At 54.5% G+C, this 22,479-nt stretch overlaps 1 protein-coding gene across 1 annotated transcript in view; it reads left to right on the top strand.

Moving 5' to 3' along the window:
- Window positions 1–1,048: 1,048 nt before the first annotated feature.
- The window catches only part of CALN1 (calneuron 1), a 156,022-nt gene continuing 134,591 nt past the window's right edge, over window positions 1,049–22,479 (top strand). The window contains exons 1-2 of the mRNA XM_059866031.1: window positions 1,049–1,456; window positions 19,580–19,778. Coding sequence (XP_059722014.1) covers window positions 19,653–19,778 — 126 coding nt within the window. The 5' untranslated portion in view covers window positions 1,049–1,456; window positions 19,580–19,652. The remainder of the gene's footprint in view (window positions 1,457–19,579; window positions 19,779–22,479) is intronic.

Consider the following 22,479-nt stretch of genomic DNA (forward strand, 5'->3'; position numbering starts at 1 on the left):
CCTTTTTCCCCACCAGGACCAAATAGTGCTTCCCCTCCCTCCTCATCCTTCCTCCCTCCATGGTGGGAATCTTCTCGTTCATTAATAACCTGCTAATTATCCCAGCAGCTTGGAGCTGGGTTGCAGCATGGAATTAGAACCAGCTTTTCCTTTTGGCACCCACCCCTGGGTGTAATTAATGAGGCGAGAGGAAGCCAGAACACGCGGGTCAGCCCGAGAGCAGTTCTGGAGAGCCTTGCGGCACGCACTGGTCAGACACCCAGAGCGGGATGTTTCCAGCTGGCCTTGGGGAGGGAGGGCGGCATTTGGCGGTCAAACCAGACAAAAGGAGATGAAGAAGAAGAAGAAGAAAAAGAAGAAGAAGAAGAAGAAGAAGAAGAAGAAAGATGTACTCCTTGTTTCCTTTGGTTTTCCCCATTTGAGCTCAAAATCTGGACCAAGGAGGGCTCCATGGAAACCCTGCTCTTCATCCCCTCTTTCCTTTTTTTGGGAAAGCTGGATGGAAGGCTGGCTCTGTGTCTTGGCCATCCCTGCCGTGCTGAGCAGCCCAAGAAGCACTGAAAGCCCAGCCTGTTGCAGACGAGTGTTTTCATGGAGGTCTGGAGAGCGCCTGGATCTGGAGAGGGACCTGGAGCTGAAGGAGGGACCAGTGTCACTCGTACGCCGCCCGTGCCAGGCTGTGTCCCCACTGCCTTGGCATCAGCAAGTGGCCTCCAAATCCAAATGGAATTGCTTCCCTGCTCACGGGATGTGGGCAGGAGCTGAGGACCCCGTCTTGCAGAGATGGGCTGGGGTGACGCAGCCCTTCCCCTTCCTCTTCCCCACCACCCTGGGTGACGCAGCCCTTCCCAACAGCCCCGCTCCACCCAGGGCTGGCGCTGGGAGGGCAACACCTTTGGGCACTGCCACAGGGTGGTGGCATAACCAGGACAGAGGGACACGATCCTCCTCCTCCCACTTCTCTGGAGCACTGGTAGAGCACAAACGTTGCTCCGTGCACCCTGGGGAGCGCTCGGGCTGCCCTCGCCCACCCCGCTGCCTGTGGGATCCTCTCTCGCCGCGCACCGTGCCTGCTGGAGCGAGCCTTGATTTCCAGCTTACTGCTGCTGCTGCCAGCGCAGCTCCCGGTGCTGCCGGATCCGGCCCCGCGGGCTGCCAGGATGCCCCCGACGGGCGGCAGGAGGATGCTGGCGCTGGCAGGCCCGGGCGGCAGCGTGGCGCTCCGGGGGCAGAAGCAGTGCCAAATTGGGGTTCTAGCCCTTTAAATCCGATCCGGTACTGCAAAAAAAGGACGAGCGAGCAGGAGAGAGCCTTCAGACTCTTTTAATTAAAGCTTGTACCATATTCTGTATTCCCAAGTCACGGCAGCCGCCCGCGCTTCCCCAGGACACTTCGGGCTCTCTCTCCGGCACGGCATGGACGGGCACCGCGCCTCACCGGGCACCGGCGGCTGGAGGTACGCGGAGGGACGGGGCTGCGGGCACGGCTTCTCCCCGCTCCCGGCTGGCAGCTGGGAGCATCCCCCTGCTTTTCCCATGTGTTTTCCTGTGCCGGGGAGAAAGTGTAACGCGTGGCTGTGGCACACGCGGGGCCGGTGGCAGCAGGAGCCCTCCCACCGCGCACCTGGGGCCCGGGGCCGCCTGCCTGTCCTGCCACCTCCGCTCCCTTCCCTCTCCCCTCCTTCCCTTTTAAATAATTGAGTGCATGACCCAGAGTTGTGGCTTTTTTTCCCTCGCTGCTTAAATCCCAGAGCTGCCGCTCAGCAGAAGCTAAGTTGGGATGCCTGGCCCATAAATCACGGCAGAAGTTGGTCCCCGCCGCGCTGCCGCCGCTCGGCTCCTCTCCGTCCCCCCTCTCTCCCAGGTTAGGGGAGTTTTGCCACATCCTTCCATGCGCATTGCACTCGCAATGCAGAGCAGTTCTGGAGAGCCTCGCGGAGCGAATCCCGGGTTATTGGGAACGACAGCGTTGTTTGCACGCCGGAGTCTCCTCTCCCCAGCACTGTCACCCATCCCAGCCTTCGCTGGGCTGATAAATCGCCTTTCAGCAGGAGCCCTGTGCCCAGAGGATATTTAACTGTGAACTGCCCCACTCAGCCAGTGATTTTCCTCTCCCCCTCTCCTCCTTAACCGAGTGGCTCTCTGTTTATTTTTCCATGCAATGTGGCTTTTTCCTTAAATTATGGATTGTCGTTCCTTCATCCCTGTTTCAGGTGGGTGCATCCTTAAGGTGCCCTGACCGTAATGAGAGCCTGTTTGAGTCCTTGCAGCCGGGTCCCAGGTGAGCCTGGGTCCCTGGGAGCTTCTGTCCCTCCGGGATCCATGCAGGAGAAAGGCTGTACCAGCAAACATTTATCCTGGTGCCTATTGGAGATTAATAACACTTTTGACAAATAGCAGCCTCCTCGAGGCTTGAAATAGGATTGGAAAAGCAGCCACTAATCTCCTTGAGAAGTGCTCTATGGTGGCCACCTCTCAGGAAATCAGGAGAGGAGCTGTTTATGTTCTGCATGTCGAGGCAAAAAAAGCCCGCTTTTCTTAATCCACCGGGAAAAACTCTGCCTCGCCTTCATCTCCCAGGGTGGAGGGCTTGGGAAGGGAATCCTGTGACCTCAGCACCGCCCAAAGCCCACAGGACCGTGGAGCTGCATGGCTGGGTCAGGAAAATGGGGTTTTTGTCCTCAGACACTGTGTTTGCCATCAAGGAGGGAGAGATGGGACAGGGAACTTGGAAGTGAGCAGGGAGAGCAGAGCCGTGGGTCGGAGAATGAGCATCTGAGCAGCAGCACCTGCAGGGATCAGCTGGTTTGTGGGCAGCAAAACACTTTGCCTTGAGCAGTGAAGGAGTGAAACTTGGAGAGGAGGAGGCACAGAGCCTGCAAGGAAAAGCAGAGGTGCCAGGACAGAGGGAAATCCATGGCACAGCTCCGTGCTGAACTCATGGAGTGCAGGGCAGCGCAGGCAGAGGGATGCTGGGCACCCCAGGGCTTTGGGATCATTGCTTTTTCCTGCTTTCCTCAATAGTTCCCCCCCTTGGTAGTGCTTTAGCCATCTGTGACTTTGGCGACATTAGGAAGGAGTTTGTCCCCCGTGAGGAAAGGTGGGATAATGGCTCCATTGTTTCCTGCTCCAGGGGAAGAAAATGACCTGGCAAGGAAACCTGAAAGTGCCTGAAAGTTAGAAAACCCTGTTCCCGTGGTCTGAGCGGGGCTGCAGGCGAGCTCCTCTTGGGTGAGGCCCCTGGAACCTGTTCCCTCCATCCTGAAGAGCTGGAGAACACTGAGCAGGGTTTGCAAACCACCAAAAAATACAGGCAGCGTGTTGAAAGATGAACAAAATGTGCATCTTTTTTCAGCAAAGCAGCTCAAGCACATGGAGGGTGGGGAGTAATTATTTATAGTGCCATCAGCAGAAATAATAGAATGAATTGAAGGGCTGAAAAGTTTTGCTGACTCTCAGGGAATGCGTCCTGGCACGGATGGATCATTCCTGGGCCCAGCCCTTCGTATCTCCAGCGCTCCCAAGAGCAGCCTGGAGACACAGCAGAGCCTGGGATCCAGGGAGAGTGGCTGGGAGCTGCTCCCAGTGGGAGGATGGAGCTTCTGTGGCAGCTCCCAGCTCCCTGCCAAGCCTCCTGTGCTGCCTGAGCCCAGATCCATGTCCCGCTGGATGCCTGAGCACGGGAGGAGCAGCGCGCTGCCAGGGGAAGGGCTGGGTGCCCAGGTTTGGCTTTTCCATTTCCTTCTGGGAACACTGAGGTTAAGGAGGGAGGTGAGGGGATGGTTTTGAGGTCAGCAATTAGTGTGATCCGCTGGTTTGTACTCTGTAACTGAACTCTGAGTGCAGGGTTTCAGTCACTCCTGAACCCAGGAGCTGGGAGGGTTGGCAGGCACGGACAGAGAGTTGCTCACTGGAATTTATTGCTCATGTTAAAGGTGATCTGCACCAGGGTTTCTTTTCTAAAGGGAGATAATTGAGTTTGAACTCCTCTTTGTGGAGATGAAAAGGCCTCATTGGCATTTTCCCCCCTTTTCTTCACCCAGGGATGGTGAGGAGTGCCAAGCTTGTCCCTCCCCTTCCGGGCTGATGTTGGAGGTGGCCACTGAGGCTGATGCAGGTGGGAAGGGTGAATTTGAACCCTGATTGAGAAGCAGGCTCTATGCAAGCGTGGCAGAGTCCCCAGCATTCCCCAGTGACAGGCTGGACTCCGTGGGACAGGTTCTAAGCAGCCCCAGAGCCCTTTCCTTCCCCAGGCTCCTTGATAGCACCACCTGGGACCATCCCCAGGTGGGCACAAGGGGCTGAGTTTAAAGGTCCCACCAGGCCTTTTGTTCCATCTTGCCCTGCCTGTCCATCTCCAACCAGCTGAGATTTTCCTGCTCCAAACTAGAGCTGAATTTCTGAGAAAGAGGCAGAAAAATAATTCTATTTTTATTGCTGGCAATAACCTTTCCTACCTCCTTGACTGTAGAGTGGAAAGAGCCCAGGCACAGAAGGCAGAGCTCTTATTTCTGCTTTCCCTTTGCCAGTCACCTTTAAACAAAAGGAACCCAGCAGGGTGTCTGGAGCAGGAAGGGACCAATATGGATCTGGCAGAGATAAAACCTAAATTTACTACTTGGAGCTGCTAGAATCTAATAGATTCTTCTATTTAGAGCAAGGGATGTTTGTCAAGCCCATTCTCTATCACTGGTAGGGTATTGCAGTTGGAATTAGTCTGATAAATTAAAAGCAGTCTAGAGAAGTCTGAAGTGGTAAAAACGCAGCATATGAGTGAAATTGCACAGTTATTGAGGGAAATGTTTGAGGGACAGACACCAGCACACTGTGTCAGGCTGGGGGTGGCAGAGCCACTGCCAGGGGATGGCAGGATCCAGACATGGACCTGCAGGGATGGATCATCCTGATCATGGTCATCTGCTGTGCTCATCTCGGGTGGCCTTTCAGAACAGGTTCATCCACCTCGCGCTCTGCTCTTGTCTTCTTCGGTGTTTTTACCCTTTTTTGTCCCTTCTTCAGGACATGTTTTAGCCTCTTGAGCAGAAGCCACTCCCAGTGCATTATTTTAAGCCCTCACTTGAATAGAAGGAGGTGAGAGGCTGTCCAGACAATGCAAACCTTGTGTTCCATGGTCACCCAGAGACTGCCAGAAGTCCATGTCTGCTGGAGGCTGGTCTTTAAATAGAGTTAAATCATGTCGGGAGCCCTGGGGACCCCTGAGAGCAGAGTTTCAGGAAAGTCATTCACAGATGTTGCCCAGTGTGATGCAGGTTTCACCCTTTAAATCCTCTGGTGCTCAGACCTGACTGACTCTGGGTTGCTTCTGGCTCCAGCCAAAGCCTGTACTCCAGTCCAGACCTGCCCAAGCGCTCTGGGAGCCTCAGGCACTGTTTCAAAGGGGATTAATAAACCCTCAGGAGCTGCTGATGGTTCACTGGGAGCTAGAGGGAGGCCCCTGCTGATTTTGGAAAGGTTTCTCCTGGAGGCTCCACTGCAGGAGCAAAGGCAAGAAGGGGCTGGCACCCCCAGAGCTGCAAATGAAACAGGAACCTATGCAGAGTGCTTTGATTTTGCTGCCTCATAAATCCACTGTGGCAAAGCAGCCTACAGAGTCAGAAGGGATTAACTTAGGAAGACGGAAGGTCTCCCAGGGGTTAAGCACAAGAAAGCTGCTGGTTCTTAAGAGCAAGGAGCTGCTGTGGAGCTGCTGCTGTAGTGGAGGAGTCACCCGTGCTGGCTGCCCCAGGGATGTTTGTGCCTTGTAATGATCTGCAACCCGCTGACTCCTCAGCTGGCTCCAGGCCTGGGGCTGTGCAGGAGACAGCAGGAGAGTGTCACAATTCTGGAACCCCAGGCTGGGCCGGGCTGGAAGGGGGCCCCGAGGGTCCCTGGTGCCACCTCCCTGCTCAGGCAGGGCCATCCCAGAGCCCAGGGCACAGCATTGTGTGCACAGGGCTTTGCAGTATCCCCGCTGAGGGAGACTCCAGCCCCTCCCTGGGCAGCCTGTTCAGGGCTGGGCACTGCCCAGGGCAGGAGTTGTGCCTCCTGGGCAGGGGCAGCTCTGGGCTCAGTCCCTGCCCAGGGACAGAGCCCGGGCCCTGCTCTGCCCCTCCCTGCACACAGGGACACCCAGGGACAGACAGGGACACTCAGGGACACCCAGGGCTGAGGGCCCCTCTCAGCTGGGGCTCCTCTCCAGGCTGAGCAGCCCCAGCTCCCTCAGCCTTTCCTGGGCACAGAGATGCTCCAGGCCCTCCTCATCCTCCCAGCCTGAGCTGGCCCCGCTCCAGGAGCTCCTGTCTCTTCTGTGCTGAGGATCCAGAGCTGGACACAGCACCCCAGAGGTGCCCCCAGGGCTGGGCAGGGGGGCAGGATCCCTCCCTGACCCTCTGGCAAAGTGTCAGCCCGGGCAGGGATCGACTGTCAATGGTGGCTCCTGGGAAGGGCGAAGTTCCTCTGTCCTGGTGATGGACAGGAGGCTGTTATGAGATGTGCTGTCACACGTGTTAACTGCTGTCACAGTGGAGCTGTGACAGTGCCCAGAAGCTTTTGTGGGGTGGCACTGTCCCTAGGCACCTCAGTCCATGCAGAGCTGGGTTGGTTTGGTAAGTTCCTCTCAATGAGTTCACATGCAAAATCCCATTTTCTGGAACAAAAGGTGCAGATCCCAGAGCTGTTGTAATGCAAATAACACCAGTGGGATTAATCAAAAAAAAAAACCAAACAAAAAACCAGAGAAAAGCCTGAGGGGCAGGACCCCATTCAGCTGCACCCTGGCACAGCAGGAGTCCCACTGCTCCCACCCCACGGAGTCCACAGCTGTTCCAAGGTCCTGATGAATGCTCACTGGAAAGGAGATCCAGGCAGTTTGGATAGTCCATAAAAACAAGCTGGAAGAGTGGATGGATTCTTTTCTCCAGGAGGTTGGACCAGGAACTGAAGGTGCAGTTTTGTCCTGTGACCTGATTGAAGCCAAGAGTGCTCTCTTTGGGTGTTTGGTAAATATCCTGTTCCCTCCTGGGATGGAAGCTGTAAAAGGGGCTTGCTCTGAGGTACAGGAAGGAGATGGATCTGTGGAAAATGCTGTTCCTGTTCTTTGCAGCCCAGCTGAACCATGTGGAAGGGTGGATGATGAGATGATAAGGGCTTATTATTCCTGTTCTGGCACTAAAGGCAAGGAGGCTCCACTTGGGGTCTGAGAAAACCATTTCATCTCCAGAGAGATGGGAGCAGCCAGAGGCACCAGGAGACCCTGGACAGCCCTGCTGGTCCCTTTGGGAGCACTGACCCTATTTCAGCCTGTGCCAGCTCAAAACCCCAGCAGAGCTGGCTCTGGATCTGGAGCTTGGCACCTGAGCCAGGCCGCTCCAGGCTCAAGTGCCAAGTGTCAAAGCCACTGCTGGGGGCAGTGAAGGTGGCCCTGCCCAGGCAGAGGGGGGTGGGATGGGCTTCTCCAACCCAAAGCAGTCTGGGATCCATGAGAAGCCCTGGCAGCCCCTTGGTGCTTGTCTGGGGGTGCAGGCTGGGTGAGAGGAGCTGCTGTGTCTGTGAACATCCATGGACAGGGGGACAGGAGTGCCTGAGGCCTCGAGGGCACAGGGAGGATCCTGGTCCCACCCACAGCACTGGGACATCCTTGTGCTGCTGCTGTGGCTCAGCAGCTCTGGGAGCCTGGAGCCCAAAGGCAGAGGGGATTGAGTGCCTGGACTGGCAGTCTGGCTTTTAAGGGCAGGGAAGGGTGACCATGGGAGCTGCAGGCACAAGGGGCAGGAAGGGAAGGAGAGGGGGAGGCTCGGGAGGTTCCCTGGGCTTTCCCAGAGATTCCAGAGAAGATTTGCAGTGGGGTTGTAAGGAAACACAAGGCTCCCCATGGCCCTGTCCTTGTCCTGAGGACTGTCCCCTGTGGGTGCCCCCTTTATGTGTTCTCATGTGCCTCTGGAGAGAAAACACCAAAATAAGGTTTGTTTATAAAATTAATGACAGGGTGAGAGGGGGAGGTGTGAGGGGAGCCCTGGCACCCCCTGGTGCTGAGCTCCAGCCCAGGCAGGGCTGCAGAGCAGTGTGGGATGGAGAGCATCCTTTGCGCGGGGGTTTGGACAGCACAGCAGGCTCTGGTCCAACAGCAGAGCCCAGAACTCCCTGTGGGACCTAGAGAAACCAGAGTCTGCCAGGTGCCTTCCCTCCTGCCTCCCTGCAACCCCTCAGGCCACTACCCAAGGCAAGCTCATCAAAGTCCCTTAAAGCTATTTGGTTTTGGTGGTGCCATGCCTGAGATCCACCCTAAAGGATTTGAAAGAACAGATGAGCTGAGTTTAAGAGTGTGAGTTATGAAGAGAACCTGCTCTGTGCAAAGCACATTGTGACCAGTGATGATTCACTGGGCTTCTTCCTGACCATTAGTTAAACACTTTATAACCAAACTGTGATCCACATAAAATTGCTGGAACATGTCTTGCAGCTCTCAGTGTCCAGCAGCTCCAGGAGGAAATATTTGCTTTTCTGGCAGTAGGAAAAAACCCCAGAGGCTCAGGGCATTGGTATTGGAGCTCCACCCTGGGGACCCTCTCTCTAGTGAGGACAAATTCCTCTCTCACCTCATCTCCTGAAGAAGGGCAAGTGCAGCCCATTCCTCCTCCAGCTTCCCAGCTCCTCTCAACCCCTGTTGAAAACTTCCTGAGCTGAAGGCTGTCTGTCACTCTCAATGCATTATTTTATTCCTCTTTTGAGCACTTAATGTCTTCCAGGAAAAATTCAACAACATAATTGGGCACTATTTGCAAAAACACTTCCTTTGCCTTTTTCTTTTTTTGAAACCATTTCTTGGTAATTTCCTTGTGTATCTCTTGGGTCTGGTGCTGTTAGAAACAGCAAGTGTTTGTTCTCTATTGCCTTTGCTCCATGATGTTGAGGATGTGATAAAACTCTGGTTTAATAAGTGTTTCCTACATCCCTTTCAAGCATCTCTTTACCAGACTGAAGGGCCCTGACTTGTCAATTTTTTTCTGTGCAGAATTCTCTCTCTGCCTCTGTCCAAGCTCCTTTCCCCCTCTCACCCTTCCTCGTTGTGTTATCTCCCTTCCCGAGTGCTCTGAGCAGGGATTTGCTCATCCTGCAGGTGCCCAGCAGAGCCAGGCACCAGCACAGCTCAGTTTGCTCTGTTTCTCTGACAGAAATCGCTCACATTGCATTTTCCTGTGGCTCTTTCCAAAGCAGCATCCACATGCCCCCAGTGACTGAGAGCTCAGCATTTGGTGGGGAGGCCATGGGGTCTTTTCTCCTGAGCAGGATTGGGCACTGCAGTTCAGCTCTTTAGACCTCAGATGTTGGATTTTGTAAGATTTTTGTGCAGCTGTTGCACCAGTTCAGGGTTTCCTCCTGCTCGACTCTGTGCCATTAAGGAAAGCTGTCACTGCACTCACACACCTCCAGTCCCCAGGCAATTTCCCAGTCACTGAGTGGGTCTATTTTTCAGGGCTCTCTGGGGCTGCAGTGGGAAGATGTTTCCATTATGAAAACTGGCTGTTCATCTTTGTTTCTGCCTCCTTTTCCCATCTCCTTGGGAATGAAAAGGAATGCAAACAATTCCCTGGCCCTTTCAGCCTCTCCTGAGCTGTGCTGGGTTCTCCTGAATCCTCCACACCCTCCTGCCAGAATTCCTTCGTCTCCTGCTTCTGACCAGGCTGTGGTGTCCCCTCTTCAGAGAATTGTTGTTCAGACCCTTTTTGGCTGTCCCCCCTGCTCCTATCTGAGCAGTCTGTCACACCCAGGCGTCTCTTTCCTCCCTGGATACACTTTGAGCCTTTTAACTCTCCTGCTCTGCTGGGTTGCTGCACAACCTTTTTTCCTTTTACCTCTGGTTGGTCTGGCAGTCTGTGATTATTCCAGGTTTGAAATAGAGAGTTTAAAACAGTTATTTTAATCTTTAACTTCTCATTTTTTATTTCTATTCAAGCAGATTCTCAATTTTTAATGTGTTATATAATTTTTAATTATATAACAATCAGTATATTCTGTGTTTCTTCATTTATGCCTTTTTATAATTAATATAAAATGTATGTATTTACCACAATACATACATATATATATATATATATATATATATATATATATATATATGTCAGGTGTAAATACAGTATATTTATATTTCCAGTCATAGGAGCATTTCTAACACCCTGGATTGCTTCTGGCCATCTCAGAGCCGAACAGAGTTTGTTTTCTGCTTCCAGAGTTGATGTTTTTCCATCTAACAGTTCTTTATTGTTCCCCAGCTCGGCCAAGGCCAGCACTGCCCCGTGTCCCCAAGTGCCACATACACATGTGGGCTAAGCCTCCAGGGCAGGGGATGCAGCAGGGAGGCAGAGGCTGGGATGTGGTGCCTGGAGGCAGCTCCTGCTCCTTCTGAAGGCAGGCCTCGACCAAGGCTTTTCCCTGGAGTCACCTCCCAGCTCCCAGCCTGGCTTTGGGGGGTTTGCCCTGTGTGAATCACTGACATGCACTGATCATGGAGAACCCCCAATTTCCTGCCTGTTTGTCCCTGTGGGCTGAGCTGGGTGAGCTCTGCCCTGCCCTAGGGGTGTTCAGGCATTTCCTGGAGCTGGAGCAGCTCCTGAGCTCGGAGCCCTCCCTGCTGTGCCCAGTCCCTGCTGGACCCTCGGGCACGGGTGCCCTCCTCCCACTCCCACCCAGAGTGCCCAGAGCTGCCCAGGGCCTCCTCCTCCTCCTTGGACAGCTGTGCCAGGGCTTGCCCAGCTTTCCAGGAAGGAATTTCCCCAAAATCCCCCCTGAGGCTCCCCTGGCCCAGCCTGAGGCCGTTCCCTCTCCTCCTGTCCCTGTTCCCTGGAGCACAGCCCGACCCCCCCTGGCTGTCCCCTCCTGGCAGGAGCTGTGCAGAGCCACAAGGGCCCCCCTGAGCCTCCTTTGCTCCAGGCTGAGCCCCTTCCCAGCTCCCTCAGCTGCTCCTGGGGCTCCAGCCCCTTCCCTGGACATTCTCCAGCCCCTCAGGGTCTTTCCTGGAGTGAGGGGCCCAGGATTTGAGTTTTGGCCCCACCAATATTGAGTGAAGTCGTAATTAACCATCACCACTCATCCATTTCAAACCCCTTTCATTTTGAAGTCACTCCTGCATTGCTATGACAGTGGTCAAATGAGAGGTGGCAGGACTATTCAAGCAGGCCTAAATTAAGTAATAATTGAAATGTTTGAAGGAAAATGAGAATGGTTGTTGGGGTCAGCCTTAAATATGTTTTGCTAGCAGCTTGCAGAAGAATTCTGCTGAAAATTGCATGCTGTATGAGCCATGATTGGCTTTTATTTCAAAGTAACTAAGTAGAAGAGGAGAAAAAGTGGAGGACACACGAGAGCACAGTTAATAAGATGTATAATCAAATTAAAACTTTTGCATGAGGTAAAGCTGCAGAGTTTAAATACAGAATAGATTTTGTTTACCAAAACCCCAGAATATTTGAAAGCACATTGGACTAATTTATACATCCCATGCTTTATGGAGTATTTATTTAATTTGGGGAAATGAGGCCCCTTTTGATAAGCAATAGCTCAAAGTTCTGCTGAAGAACAACAGCAGCTTAGAAAAAGTTATTTTAGAAATCTCAAGAGCTGCCAGGCAAGTCCTGGTTTAGAAAAACATATAAATTCAAGTGCAGTGACTTCAGCCAATGGCACAGAGCACACACTGAGGTGCAGACACTGTGTCCCTTTTTCTTACAAATCCTCACACTTGCTTTCCTGAGCTAGGAAAAGGAGTTCCTGATTTCCTCAGGAGCACAAGAGCTTGGAGCTGTAACAGTCCTGGATCACTGGAATCACCTGGCACACGTGCTCTGGGCTGGGGCAGGGTGGGCATTGGGCACAGGTCAGACCTGATGGGCATGGAGCTCTGTCCAGCCTCAGACATTCCATAAATGTGGTTCTGTAGCACAGGGCCACTTCCAGAGGAGCACTCTGAGATGGCAGCACAGCTGACAAGGTTTTAGGTATTCACCATCAATTTTAGGTATTCCCAGTGCTTCCCAAGTTTCCAAAGGCTGGGATCAAGCCTTAGTGCTGTCAGAACCCTGGGGGCAGTGACCCTTTCCTGGGGCCACCAGGGAGCGATTGTCCTGCTCTGCTCTGGGCTGGCCCAGCCTCATCTCGAATACTGGATGAAGTTTGGGGCACCACAATGTAGGAAAGCCATGAATCCATTAGGAGGCATCCAAAGGAGCCCATGAAGAAAGTGAGTGGCCTTGGGGGGAAGAGGAGCAGCTGAGGGATGTTCAGCTGGAGGAGACTGAGGGGAGACTCATCACAGTTCCATCATCCTCATGAGGGGCAGAGGAGAGGCAGACACTGATCTCTGCTCTGTGGGACAGGGACAGGAACAGGAACAGCTGGGGCTGTGCCAGGGCAGGCTCAGGTTGGATTTCAGGAAAGGTTCTTCCCCCAGAGGGTGCTGGGCACTGCCCAGGCTGCCCAGGGAATGGGCACAGCCCCGAGGCTGCCAGAGCTCCAGGAGCTCCAGGGATGCCCAGGCTGGGATTGTTGGGGTGTCTGGGCAGGGCCAGGAGTGGGACTGATGATTCCTGGGGGTCCCTTCCAGCTCAGGATATTCTGTGATTCTGTGATGCCCTGAGCATCCTCACCTGGGTCCTACCCACACCCTGCCCATGGAGCCCATTCCAGCCCAGGCTCCTGTATTCCCTTGGTTCCCACCCTGTCTCCTGGCTGTACCTCCACTGCAGCTTTGTTTGCATCTCCTCCTGACTGAGCTTTTTGGGTAGAGTGGATGGAATTTCTCCCTTTTCCTGAGTGTCACCAGCACTCAGCTCTGCTCAGGGAGCTCAGAGCCTGCAGGACCTTTGGGGAGAGCTTTCCCTGCTCTGTGGCCACCCTTGGGCACTGCTTTGGTCATTCCCATCATGGAGCAGATGCCCTCTGTCCCTCCTGACACGATACTCCAAGCTGGAATCTCTCCTGCTGGGTCGGTGCCACCATGAGGAGCACTAGTGTGGGTTGGGGGGAGTTTGGCTGCCCCACTGGAATTTCCAGGGACTGCAGCAAGGAGCAGGATGTGGAGGTGGGTTGGAAGAGGCCTCCTTGGCTGGCTGAGCACATCCTTGCCCTCACACTGCTGCTGAAGCCCTGCTTGAGTTTCAGCATCTCTGGGCATCTCTGAGAGCCCAAAGTCTGGGCTGCACCTCCCCTGGCCGCAAGGCTGTGGCTCTGAGTCAGGGCAGCTCTGCCACTCCTCAGGGCAGCTCTGCCACTCCACAGAGCAGTTCTGCCATTCCAGAGCAGCTCTCTGCCATTCCACACTGATTTCCCTGCTATCCAGCCTGGCCATCGCCTGCTGGGGCCTGGCTTAGAGCCACAGCTGCCAGGTTGGGCCTGAACCCTGTTCCTCTTTGGTTCTTCTGCTCATGCCTCATTCCTGGCTGGGGCTTTGAGGACAGGAGCCTCCTGCCCTGCACAAACTGCTGCTTCCATCCTCACAGCAGAAGCATTTCCAGGGAATTTGCTGCAGCACACGGCAATTATGGGACGGAAGTTGGGTGAAAGGGAGCTGGAATAATTTGCAAGTTCTGCCAACAAAATCTCATTCATTTTTGTTGTTGTTTTTTTCCTTCCCATACCTTGGCAAGACTCTTTCCTGTTTTTCTTTCATTCCATGGCAAATGCACAATAGGAACAGGAGGTCAATCACTGGGAATTGTCAATTTATAATTTTTCTGACATTGCCAGATGCTTTTTCTAAAGACTGTGAGCAGTGTGTGAAGCCCTTGTTGGGTAACAGACTTAATTGGATGATTTCTACATTACCAAGAGCTTTTAGGTACTCAGCACACTCCTTCCCTAATATCCTGTGGCTGTGTATTTGTGCTAATAAACTGAATTGTTTAAGTCATATTGACCCCAGAACTGCCACCCTGCAGATTTTGGGAGCAGGATATGAAGGCAAAAAATAGCAGCTGGAATGGAAGATTCTGTCAAAGAATCCCAGGATGTCAAAAATAGTATTCTTGTCCAAATCCTTCCAGCAAAGCTAAGAGGATCAGCGCAGGTACAGGAGAAGGAATAAGAAATTATTGTTACAGATCCAGGAGGTCAGATAAGCATGGCTTGGTGAACAGGGAAAATATGCCTGTAAAAGTAAAAACGAGTGAACTTTCAGCTGGGTGGGGATGAAAAAGGTGGCTACAGGGAGGGAAAAATAGAAAATTTGAGTCAAACTCTGCTGAAGTTGACAGCTCTTTTCCTCTGCCAAAATGGTCCCTTCTGGTTTGGGCCAGGAAGCCATTTGGGAGTGCAGAAGCAGTCTGGGAGCAGCAGAACTAGTTTGGATTTGGTGATTTCAGATTTAGAGGAATTGTTCACTTAATTTTTTTTTTTTACCAGATCATTTTAGTTTGCATGAGAAGCTCTCCAGTGGGGGAGCTGAGCCCATCCCTGGGCTGGGAACAACTAAGACAGCAAGGTCTGGAGATTCCTGGATAATCCCCAGTCCCAGCCCAGCTCCAGGCTCTGTCCATGCTCCCCTTCCAGGTCTCCCAGGCACAGTCTGTGTCCCGTGGTTCCTGACCACACGGAAACTGCAGTTTGCAGTCCCGAGGCTCAGCCTTGGTGCAGCAGGGAGGCAGAGGCTGGGATGTGGTGCCTGGAGGCAGCTCCTGCTCCTTCTGAAGGCAGGCCTCGACCAAGGCTTTTCCCTGGAGTCACCTCCCAGCTCCCAGCCTGGCTTTGGGGGGTTTGCCCTGTGTGAATCACTGACATGCACTGATCATGGAGAACCCCCAATTTCCTGCCTGTTTGTCCCTGTGGGCTGAGCTGGGTGAGCTCTGCCCTGCCCTAGGGGTGTTCAGGCATTTCCTGGAGCTGGAGCAGCTCCTGAGCTCGGAGCCCTCCCTGCTGTGCCCAGTCCCTGCTGGACCCTCGGGCATGGGTGCCCTCCTCCCACTCCCACCCAGAGTGCCCAGAGCTGCCCAGGGCCTCCTCTTCCTCCTCCCTGCAGGCTCCACTGGCCTCACCCCTTCTGGGAAGACCTTCCTGGCTTTTATGGACTGCCAGGAAATGAGGAGGTTCTCCCCAGCCCCCATCATTTGTCAGGTTTGGGTTTTCTGCGCTGGATTAAAGCCACAGAGGGATTTGGGACTGAATCAAGATTAACTTTGGGTTCTGCTAAGACCATCAGAGAGTGAGGAGATGATTTGTATGATCCATGAATGTATCCCTGGATAGGCTGGAGGTGGCTGAGGGCTTTGCTTCTCCTTTGCCTGATGTGAGCTGTGCTTGTGCGTCTCAGAAATATCCTGTACACACCTGTGTCCCAGCTACAGCATCACCTTTGCCTATTGCCCAGCCCAAATCTCACCTGGAAACACCGGGGAGCATCCAAGGCACCATTCAAGGGTGGAGAGGAGTGCTCATGGAGCTGCCGTTCCATCCCCACAGCAACAGAGCCACAGACAACCTTCCCACCTGCTGGCCAGGTGCCAAGGGCCTTCCCTCAGCCTGCTTCTCAAGTGAGAGGGCAGCTCAGGCATTCAGGATTAAATCCTGCCATGGAAGCACCTGCAAGCCCTGTTGGACATCTTGGAAGTGACTGAGTGACCTGCTATGGAAGTATTTTGGGACGAAGGGTACAATGATCCACTGTCTCCCTCCCCTCCTCTCTGCACTTCCCCAACCCTCTCTCACATCTGTGACCCTCTCCACCATCCTCTGCCTCTCCTGGAAAGAAAAATGAGATATGAAGGGAAGGAGGCACGGAGTGGGGGACTGTGGGAGTGCAGCTGTCTGAGCATCAGCCCAAGCTGCGGCAGAGGGAGCCCTGAGCCCCAACCAGCCCCGCCCGGTACCTGCTCCCAGCCCCTGCTCCAGAGGTGAAGTCTGGAGCAGCTGCTCACTGCCATTTAAGCTGTGGGGTTTGGGCTATTAATAAGCCTGGAAAATAACCACATGTTCCCTGAATTATGTAACAGATGTTAAATTCCCCGAGATGAAGAGGTGTCAGCCTGATGGAAGGAGTGATGTGAGGACCCTTCTTTTCCCTTGGAGATGGGTTTCTCCTCTTCTGAGCAGAACTGATTATCAGAGAAAAGAAAGCGCTGTCACCCCGGTTTGGACGAGCCTCACCTTCGCTCCGTGCCCGTGTTTGTGCTCCTCCTGCCTCTCCCCTGAAGCACATTTTGGTGACAAGTGTCACCAAACGGGATGTGCCGGATGAGCTCCGTGAGTCACCGTCGGCGCTGGCTCCAGGAGAGAGGGAACGCAGGGCCAGGAGCTGGCAGTGCAGGCCAGTGAGGGGGCTGGGCGGAAAATGCCTTCCCAATTAACCCTTTCAGGGACACAGCGGCCACCGACGTGTTCACAGCCTCACTGGGTGCTGTGAGACAGGCTGGAGGTGAGGACAAAGGAGGTGTCTTAGGGAGGGGGTTAAAAAGGGCCTCATGCAGCCTTCTCTTTGATAATTTTTATTTTTAGGGTTATTGTTCCTGATCTTCCTCTCTCCCAGAGTGAGCACTCCTGGGGAAAGGTTCTCAGCAGTTCAGAGTGGTGTTTACCCACGATGGAGTTCTTCCTAAAATCCCTGCCGTGGCACTTGGCGTAAAGATTGGGGCCACACCTCGAGGATGAGGCACCTCTAGCCCTGTGTCCTGTTCTGGGTTGCTCCAAGGAAGACCCTGAGGGACTGGAGCATGTCCAGGGGAGAGAATGGAGCTGGGAAGGGACTGGAGCCCCAGGAGCTGCTGAGGGAGCTGGGAAGGGGCTCAGCCTGGAGCAAAGGAGGCTCAGGGGGGCCCTTGTGGCTCTGCACAACTCCTGCCAGGAGGGGACAGCCGGGGGGGTCGGGCTGTGCTCCAGGGAACAGGGACAGGAGGAGAGGGAACAGCCTCAGGCTGCACCTGGGAAGGAGCAGGGGGGACATCAGGAGGAATTTCCCCATGGAAAGGGGGCTCAGGCACTGGCAGGGGCTGCCAGGGAGGTTTGGAGGTGCCCAAGGAAGGCCTGGATGTGGCAGTCAGACCTCTGGGCTGGGGACAAGGTGGGGATGGGGCACAGCTGAGGCTTCATCCTGGAGATCTTTTCCAAGCTCAGTAATCCTGTGATTGGAAGATGGAGGGGAGCTGTCAGCAGCTGCACAGAGCAGCTGAGTCTTGGGAGAGCTGTGTCTGGATGGGGACTGGAGACGGGGGCCCAGGAGTGCCACATTCTCTGTGGGTGGAGATAACACGAGACAGAAACCAAAGGCACGGGACAGCCCTGCTCCAGAAGGAGCTGCTCGCCCCGGGGTGACTCTGCTCAGATCTCAGTTCTGATCTGCTCCAGCATCTCCTGTTTCTCACCCGTTGGCAGCACAGCGGCCAGCCCCTGCTCCAGCACCGGGAACGCTCGGGAAAGCAGCTCAGGCACAGCCAGGGATGGGACAGGTCCTGAGGGTGGGGACAGGCCCTGAGCATGTGACAGGTCCTGAGGGTGGGGACGGGTCCTGAGGATGGGGACAGGTCCTGCTGCAGCTGTGGCCGTGTTCTGCCACCACCACCGTTAATGGCACTGCAGGGAAGGGCCCTCCTGGATTCCTCCTTTTTTCACATCCTCCTCCAGGCAGGAACAGAAATGAAGGAAGTGACTGCCTGCTAAGGGTGGAATTCAGCAGGATTTAGGATGTGCAGGGACTCTCCTGAGTACCGACGCCTCACCTGGACAGGCTGGCACAAGGCTGGATGCCCCAGGCAAGGAATTGATTGTTAGCCACTCCTCAGCAGTAAAAAAGAAACGGGAGCAGGGGACTGGATTTTGGGTGGTTTCCCCATTTCTGCCCAGTTCCCCTTTCCCTGTCCTTCAGGAGCAGTCGACAGCCGTACACTCGGTGTTATTCACTGCTCACCATTGATTAATGGGCTGCTAATGGCATTACTTATTTCATTATCCAATCTGCAAGATCAGTCATTATCTAGGGAGAAGGAAAGTCCATTTCTTACTGGCATTAAGTGGCTGGCTGGCAGGGTAAAGTACAAGGTTCACATTTAGGAAGGGGAGCAAAAAGAAAATTTCTTTTCAGGGAGAAAATTTGCACTGAAAGTCATCTCCAAGTTTGCATTACCCAAAGAGTGGAGCTCAGATACCAGAGGAGGTGTTGCAAATTACAGAGATAAAAGAGGTAGCCCAAAACATAAGGACTGTGTCAGGAAGATGCCCTCAGAGGGCTGGGATAACAGTGCTGGTAGTAATTATAATAATAATTATAATTATAAGTAATAATAATTATAGTTAATAATACACCTTGGAGGGCTAGGTGAGAGCTCAGGTGCTTGAGGTGTTGTGCAATTGCAGGCAAAGAAATTACTGCTTTCAATTCACCTTCCGCAAAAAGGGAGAGCGAGGCCAGCTGGCGAGTGACAGATGGGCAGGGGACAGCAGGGAGGGGACAGCAGGGAGGGGACAGCCGGGGCGTGTCCCGGGGCCCGGCAGGACCGCGGCTGGCCCGGAGCCGGTGTCAGGAAGGATAATGAGGGGCATGTGTGGGGCACCCGGGGGCACCGGGGGCAGCAATAAATAAATAAATAAATAAAATGTCTGTCAGAGCACAGGGAGAGCTTGGCTGAAGGATCAGAGGTTCATGGAATGTCCTGAGTAGGGAGGATCTGCAAGGATCGTGAATTCCAGCTCCTGGCCCTGAACAGGACAGTCCCTAAAGCAGTCCCTGAAGCACAGCAGGTGCCTGTGAGCGTTGTTCCATCGCTCCCTGCTCACGGCAGATGTCCCTAAAGGAGTGGGGACAGAGCCAGCCAGGTCTGAGCCACAAGGAGCCCTGGCATGGCCACGCTGGGCATGGTAGGGGGAGGGGAGCTGTGGCCTGGGCTGGGAGTGACCACAGGGCCCTGGAGGACGGGCAGGGGCTCGGTGACACGGCACAGAGGGGCTGTCGGGCTTGGAGGGTTTGTGTGACACTCGCTGAGGGGACACCCTGGGGGTGGCCCCTGCCAATGAAAGATGCTCCTCTTGTCCCGGCACACCCCGGGAGCGTGGGCTGGGGTCAGCCCTGCCCGGTGCCACCTCCTGGCACAGCGCTGGGGCCGCTGCAGGGACACCAGCGCTCCGGGCTGGCACCGGTGGCAGCGGGCTCCTGGCCGGGAGGCTCCTGGACGCCCGTGTGGGTGTGTGCAGGAGCCTTTGCAGCGTGTGCCCAGCGCTTCCAAGGAGCGCCTGTGGAAGCTGCGGGTCTGAGCTCCCGCAGCCCCGGACTGCAGCTGGAGCCAGTCCTGCCCCTTCCACCCGCTCTGTGCCAGCCCTGGAGCCCACGGCTGGTGCCCAGCTCTGTGCCAGCCCTGGAGCCCGTGGCTGGTGCCCCGGGGGAGCGGGGCCGTGTCCCGGAGCGCACCGTTCCCTGGCACTGCGCATTCCCCGCAAGCCCCGCTTGTATTGGGAACCGAACATCTGCTCCAGATGTGGCCGCTCGGTGCCGGCGCTGCCGCGCTCCTGCCGCTGCTGTCCCGCTGCCCGGCATGAATTATTGACAGCGGGGGTTTAAATAAATGATAAAGCCTGGCCGTGCCTGCGCTGAAGTTTGTGTCGCTCCTCCGCAGAGTCGCGCTCCGGGCTCGCCTGGCCCCATGATGAGCTCGCCCCGCGCCCGGGCCCCGCCGACTCGTGTGCCCGATGGGGCTGATCCAGGAGCCGGCAGAGGGGCAGCCCAAGCGTGAAGGTGGCCGCGGGGATGAGTCTCCCGGAGAGAAGGAGGAGCCGCCGCAGCGGAGCCGGCAACCGGAGTTCCCCTCCTGGCAAGTGCTTTTCTGCTCTCCGGGCCCTTCCCGGCGCTGGCAGGGAGAGAGGGAGGGGAGGGAGAGGAGGGGGGGACGCTGTTGCCCCCAGGGTGGGCGTGGGGACACCGCGGGTGCGGGGATGCTGGCTCTGACCCCGGAGCAGAACCCGCCCCAGACGCTGCTGAGCGCGGACAAACCCTGAGCATCTCCCGGGAGGCCAGAGGGACTCCGGGCTGCAGCCAAAGGTGGGTCCCGACTGAGCCGGCCCCTCCTTTCCTGCTGCCTCCGCCTGGGAAGTCCGAGTGGAATTTTGGAAGCCTGGTAGCCTTGGAAATTTTTTTTTTTTAATTACTTTTCTTTCTTCACCATTTTGAAAAATGGCTTGACTCACAGTTGCATGAGGCTGTGGGGACTCACAGCAGACCATCTGTTTCAGCTGTTAACAGTCATTAATTCTTTCGTAATTTTTGCTACTTTCGAGACACTTTGGGGAAAAAAAATATGTTCTGGATGGCATTGGAGGAGTTCAAAGTCACTAACATATTTTCTCAGAGAAACAATGTGCCATGAATGCAGTTGTTCTAAAAGAAATACGTTTTTATTGGCTTTCTAAATGGGGAATTTGTCTCCTGTGGCCATGCAGGATGACACAGTGTTTATCTCCTTTTCACCATGTATTTGGCTTATACCTGCATTGCAATCCACAGAGTGAGCAGGGTTTTTCTGGGTTGAATCTACTGCAGAAAGGCTTTCATTTAAAAAAAATACAGTGAGATTTTCTCTTAAGCCACTGCATTTCTGGGCCCAAGCACTCAGTGATTAACTCTCCAGCCCTCCTGGGACAGGTGCTTCCAGCTGATGGCTCAGGGTGCTGGGTGGAGTTAGGGCAGCTGGCTTGGTAAATAATGGCACAAAGCCATCCCACTGTCACTGTCCTCTCAGCCTGGGCACATCCTGCCTCCTGTTCCCTGAGCCAGCTCCTCAGAGGGGCTGTTCCTGAGCCCCCCAGGGACTCCTGCTCTCTGTGCTTCAGGTGTGCTCCCCACCTGCTCCATCAGGGCCTTCACCCAGGGCTGGGGTTCACCCCAAAGCCCCCCTGGGGGTTTTCCTGTGGCTCAGGGAAGTTTTAGATGCAACAAAAAAAACCATCCTTGAGCTTTGCATGGAGTGCCAGGACAAAGGGTGTGGTTTTAACAGCCAGAGGGCAGGGATGGGTGGGATATTGGAAGGGAATTCTCCCCTGGGAGGGCCCTGGCACAGAGCAGCTGTGGCTGCCCCTGGATCCCTGGAAGTGCACAAGGCCAGGCCGGACAGGGCTTGGAGCAGCCTGGGACAGTGGAAGATGTCCCTGCCATGGCAGGGGTCTCGCTGGGTGGGCTTTGAGGTCCTTCCAAGCCCACCCAACCCATTCTGGGATTCTGTGATTCCATGATTTAAGGAAATGGAAAGAGAGGGTGCAGTACCTTGGCAACACGAGGTGGGGGCAGCTCTCCCAGGCGAGTCCTTTGTGCCACCAGGAGGCCTTGGGGTGGGGACAGCACAGCAGAGAGCTCTGGCTCATGGCTCAGCAGCTTTGGCTCCTGTGTCTGTGCCAGGAGGTAAAACCCGGCCAGGAGCCTCCAGAGCTGCTCTGGGGAATGCAGAGCAGAAGGGCCCTGCCCTGCCCGGCTGTGACACCGGGGAGGGGACAGCCAGGCACAGGGGAGGGGACAGTCAGCCATCCATCAGCACTGTGGCTCTCAGTGCAGTTACAAAGGTGGCCAAGAAGGATCCCTGGAGCTTGCCCAGGAGCCCTGCCCAGGCTGGCTGGGGGAGCAGCCCCTTGGCACTGCCTCTGGGGCCGTACTGAGGCTGAGCCTGGGCGGGGACACTGAGAGATACCTGGGGACAGGGGGTGGCACAGGATGGCAAGTCCCAAATGGCTCCATGGGGCAAAGCAGAGTCCATGGGATTTACCCTGAGGGCTGAGCTCAGGTCTGGATGATCCCATATGCCAGAGATGGACTGGAGCCACCTCCTGACCTTTTCCAGGCCATCCCTGGGTCCTGCTCTCCTTCCTGAGCAGGGGCTGTGCCCGAGTGCTGGAGGACAGCCAGGATGTGCTCGCCAGCAGAAGGTGCAGGAATTCACATCTGGAGCCTTGGAGACGTTTGGGGCCAGTGTGGTTTTCATTTGAGGCCTTTCCGTTCTCCATTGACTTAATTAAATTAAAAAAAAAAAAAAGAAAGAAAGAAAAAAGAAGCAGGCAAGATTGGGCTTTTTTTACCCTTTTTTTTTTTTTTTTTTTTTTTTTTTTTCTGATCAGATGCCTGGCTTGGAGTGCTACAGAGCCAATTTTCATTTTGAAATTTCCTTTCATTTTAAAGCTCCCCACAAGAATTTGGAGCTGCAAACCAAAATGAGGAGGTGTCAGACTTCACAAACCAACCCAACCCCAAACCTATTCATTAACTCAAAAAGCATTTTCTGTTTTGTCAATTTTCTGGAAAAAAATTAGCTTATTTTTTTCAAATAAAAACATTGCTTTTAAAAGGGAAAAACAAACAAACCTGAATTAAGCAGAAATACTCAATACTCCTCATGATTTGCTGCAGTGGAGAGAAATGGGGGATGGCTCTTGGCTAAGGGCTGCTCTCCCCCTTTGCCCTTCCTGCTGCCAGCCTGTACCATGGGACTGAGAATTTCTGGGCCGGGGAGAGAGATTTGCAAGTTTGATAAGGATG

This window comes from Haemorhous mexicanus, chromosome 22, assembly GCF_027477595.1.
Source record: "Haemorhous mexicanus isolate bHaeMex1 chromosome 22, bHaeMex1.pri, whole genome shotgun sequence".
In the NCBI taxonomy this organism is placed as follows: Eukaryota; Metazoa; Chordata; class Aves; order Passeriformes; family Fringillidae; genus Haemorhous; species Haemorhous mexicanus.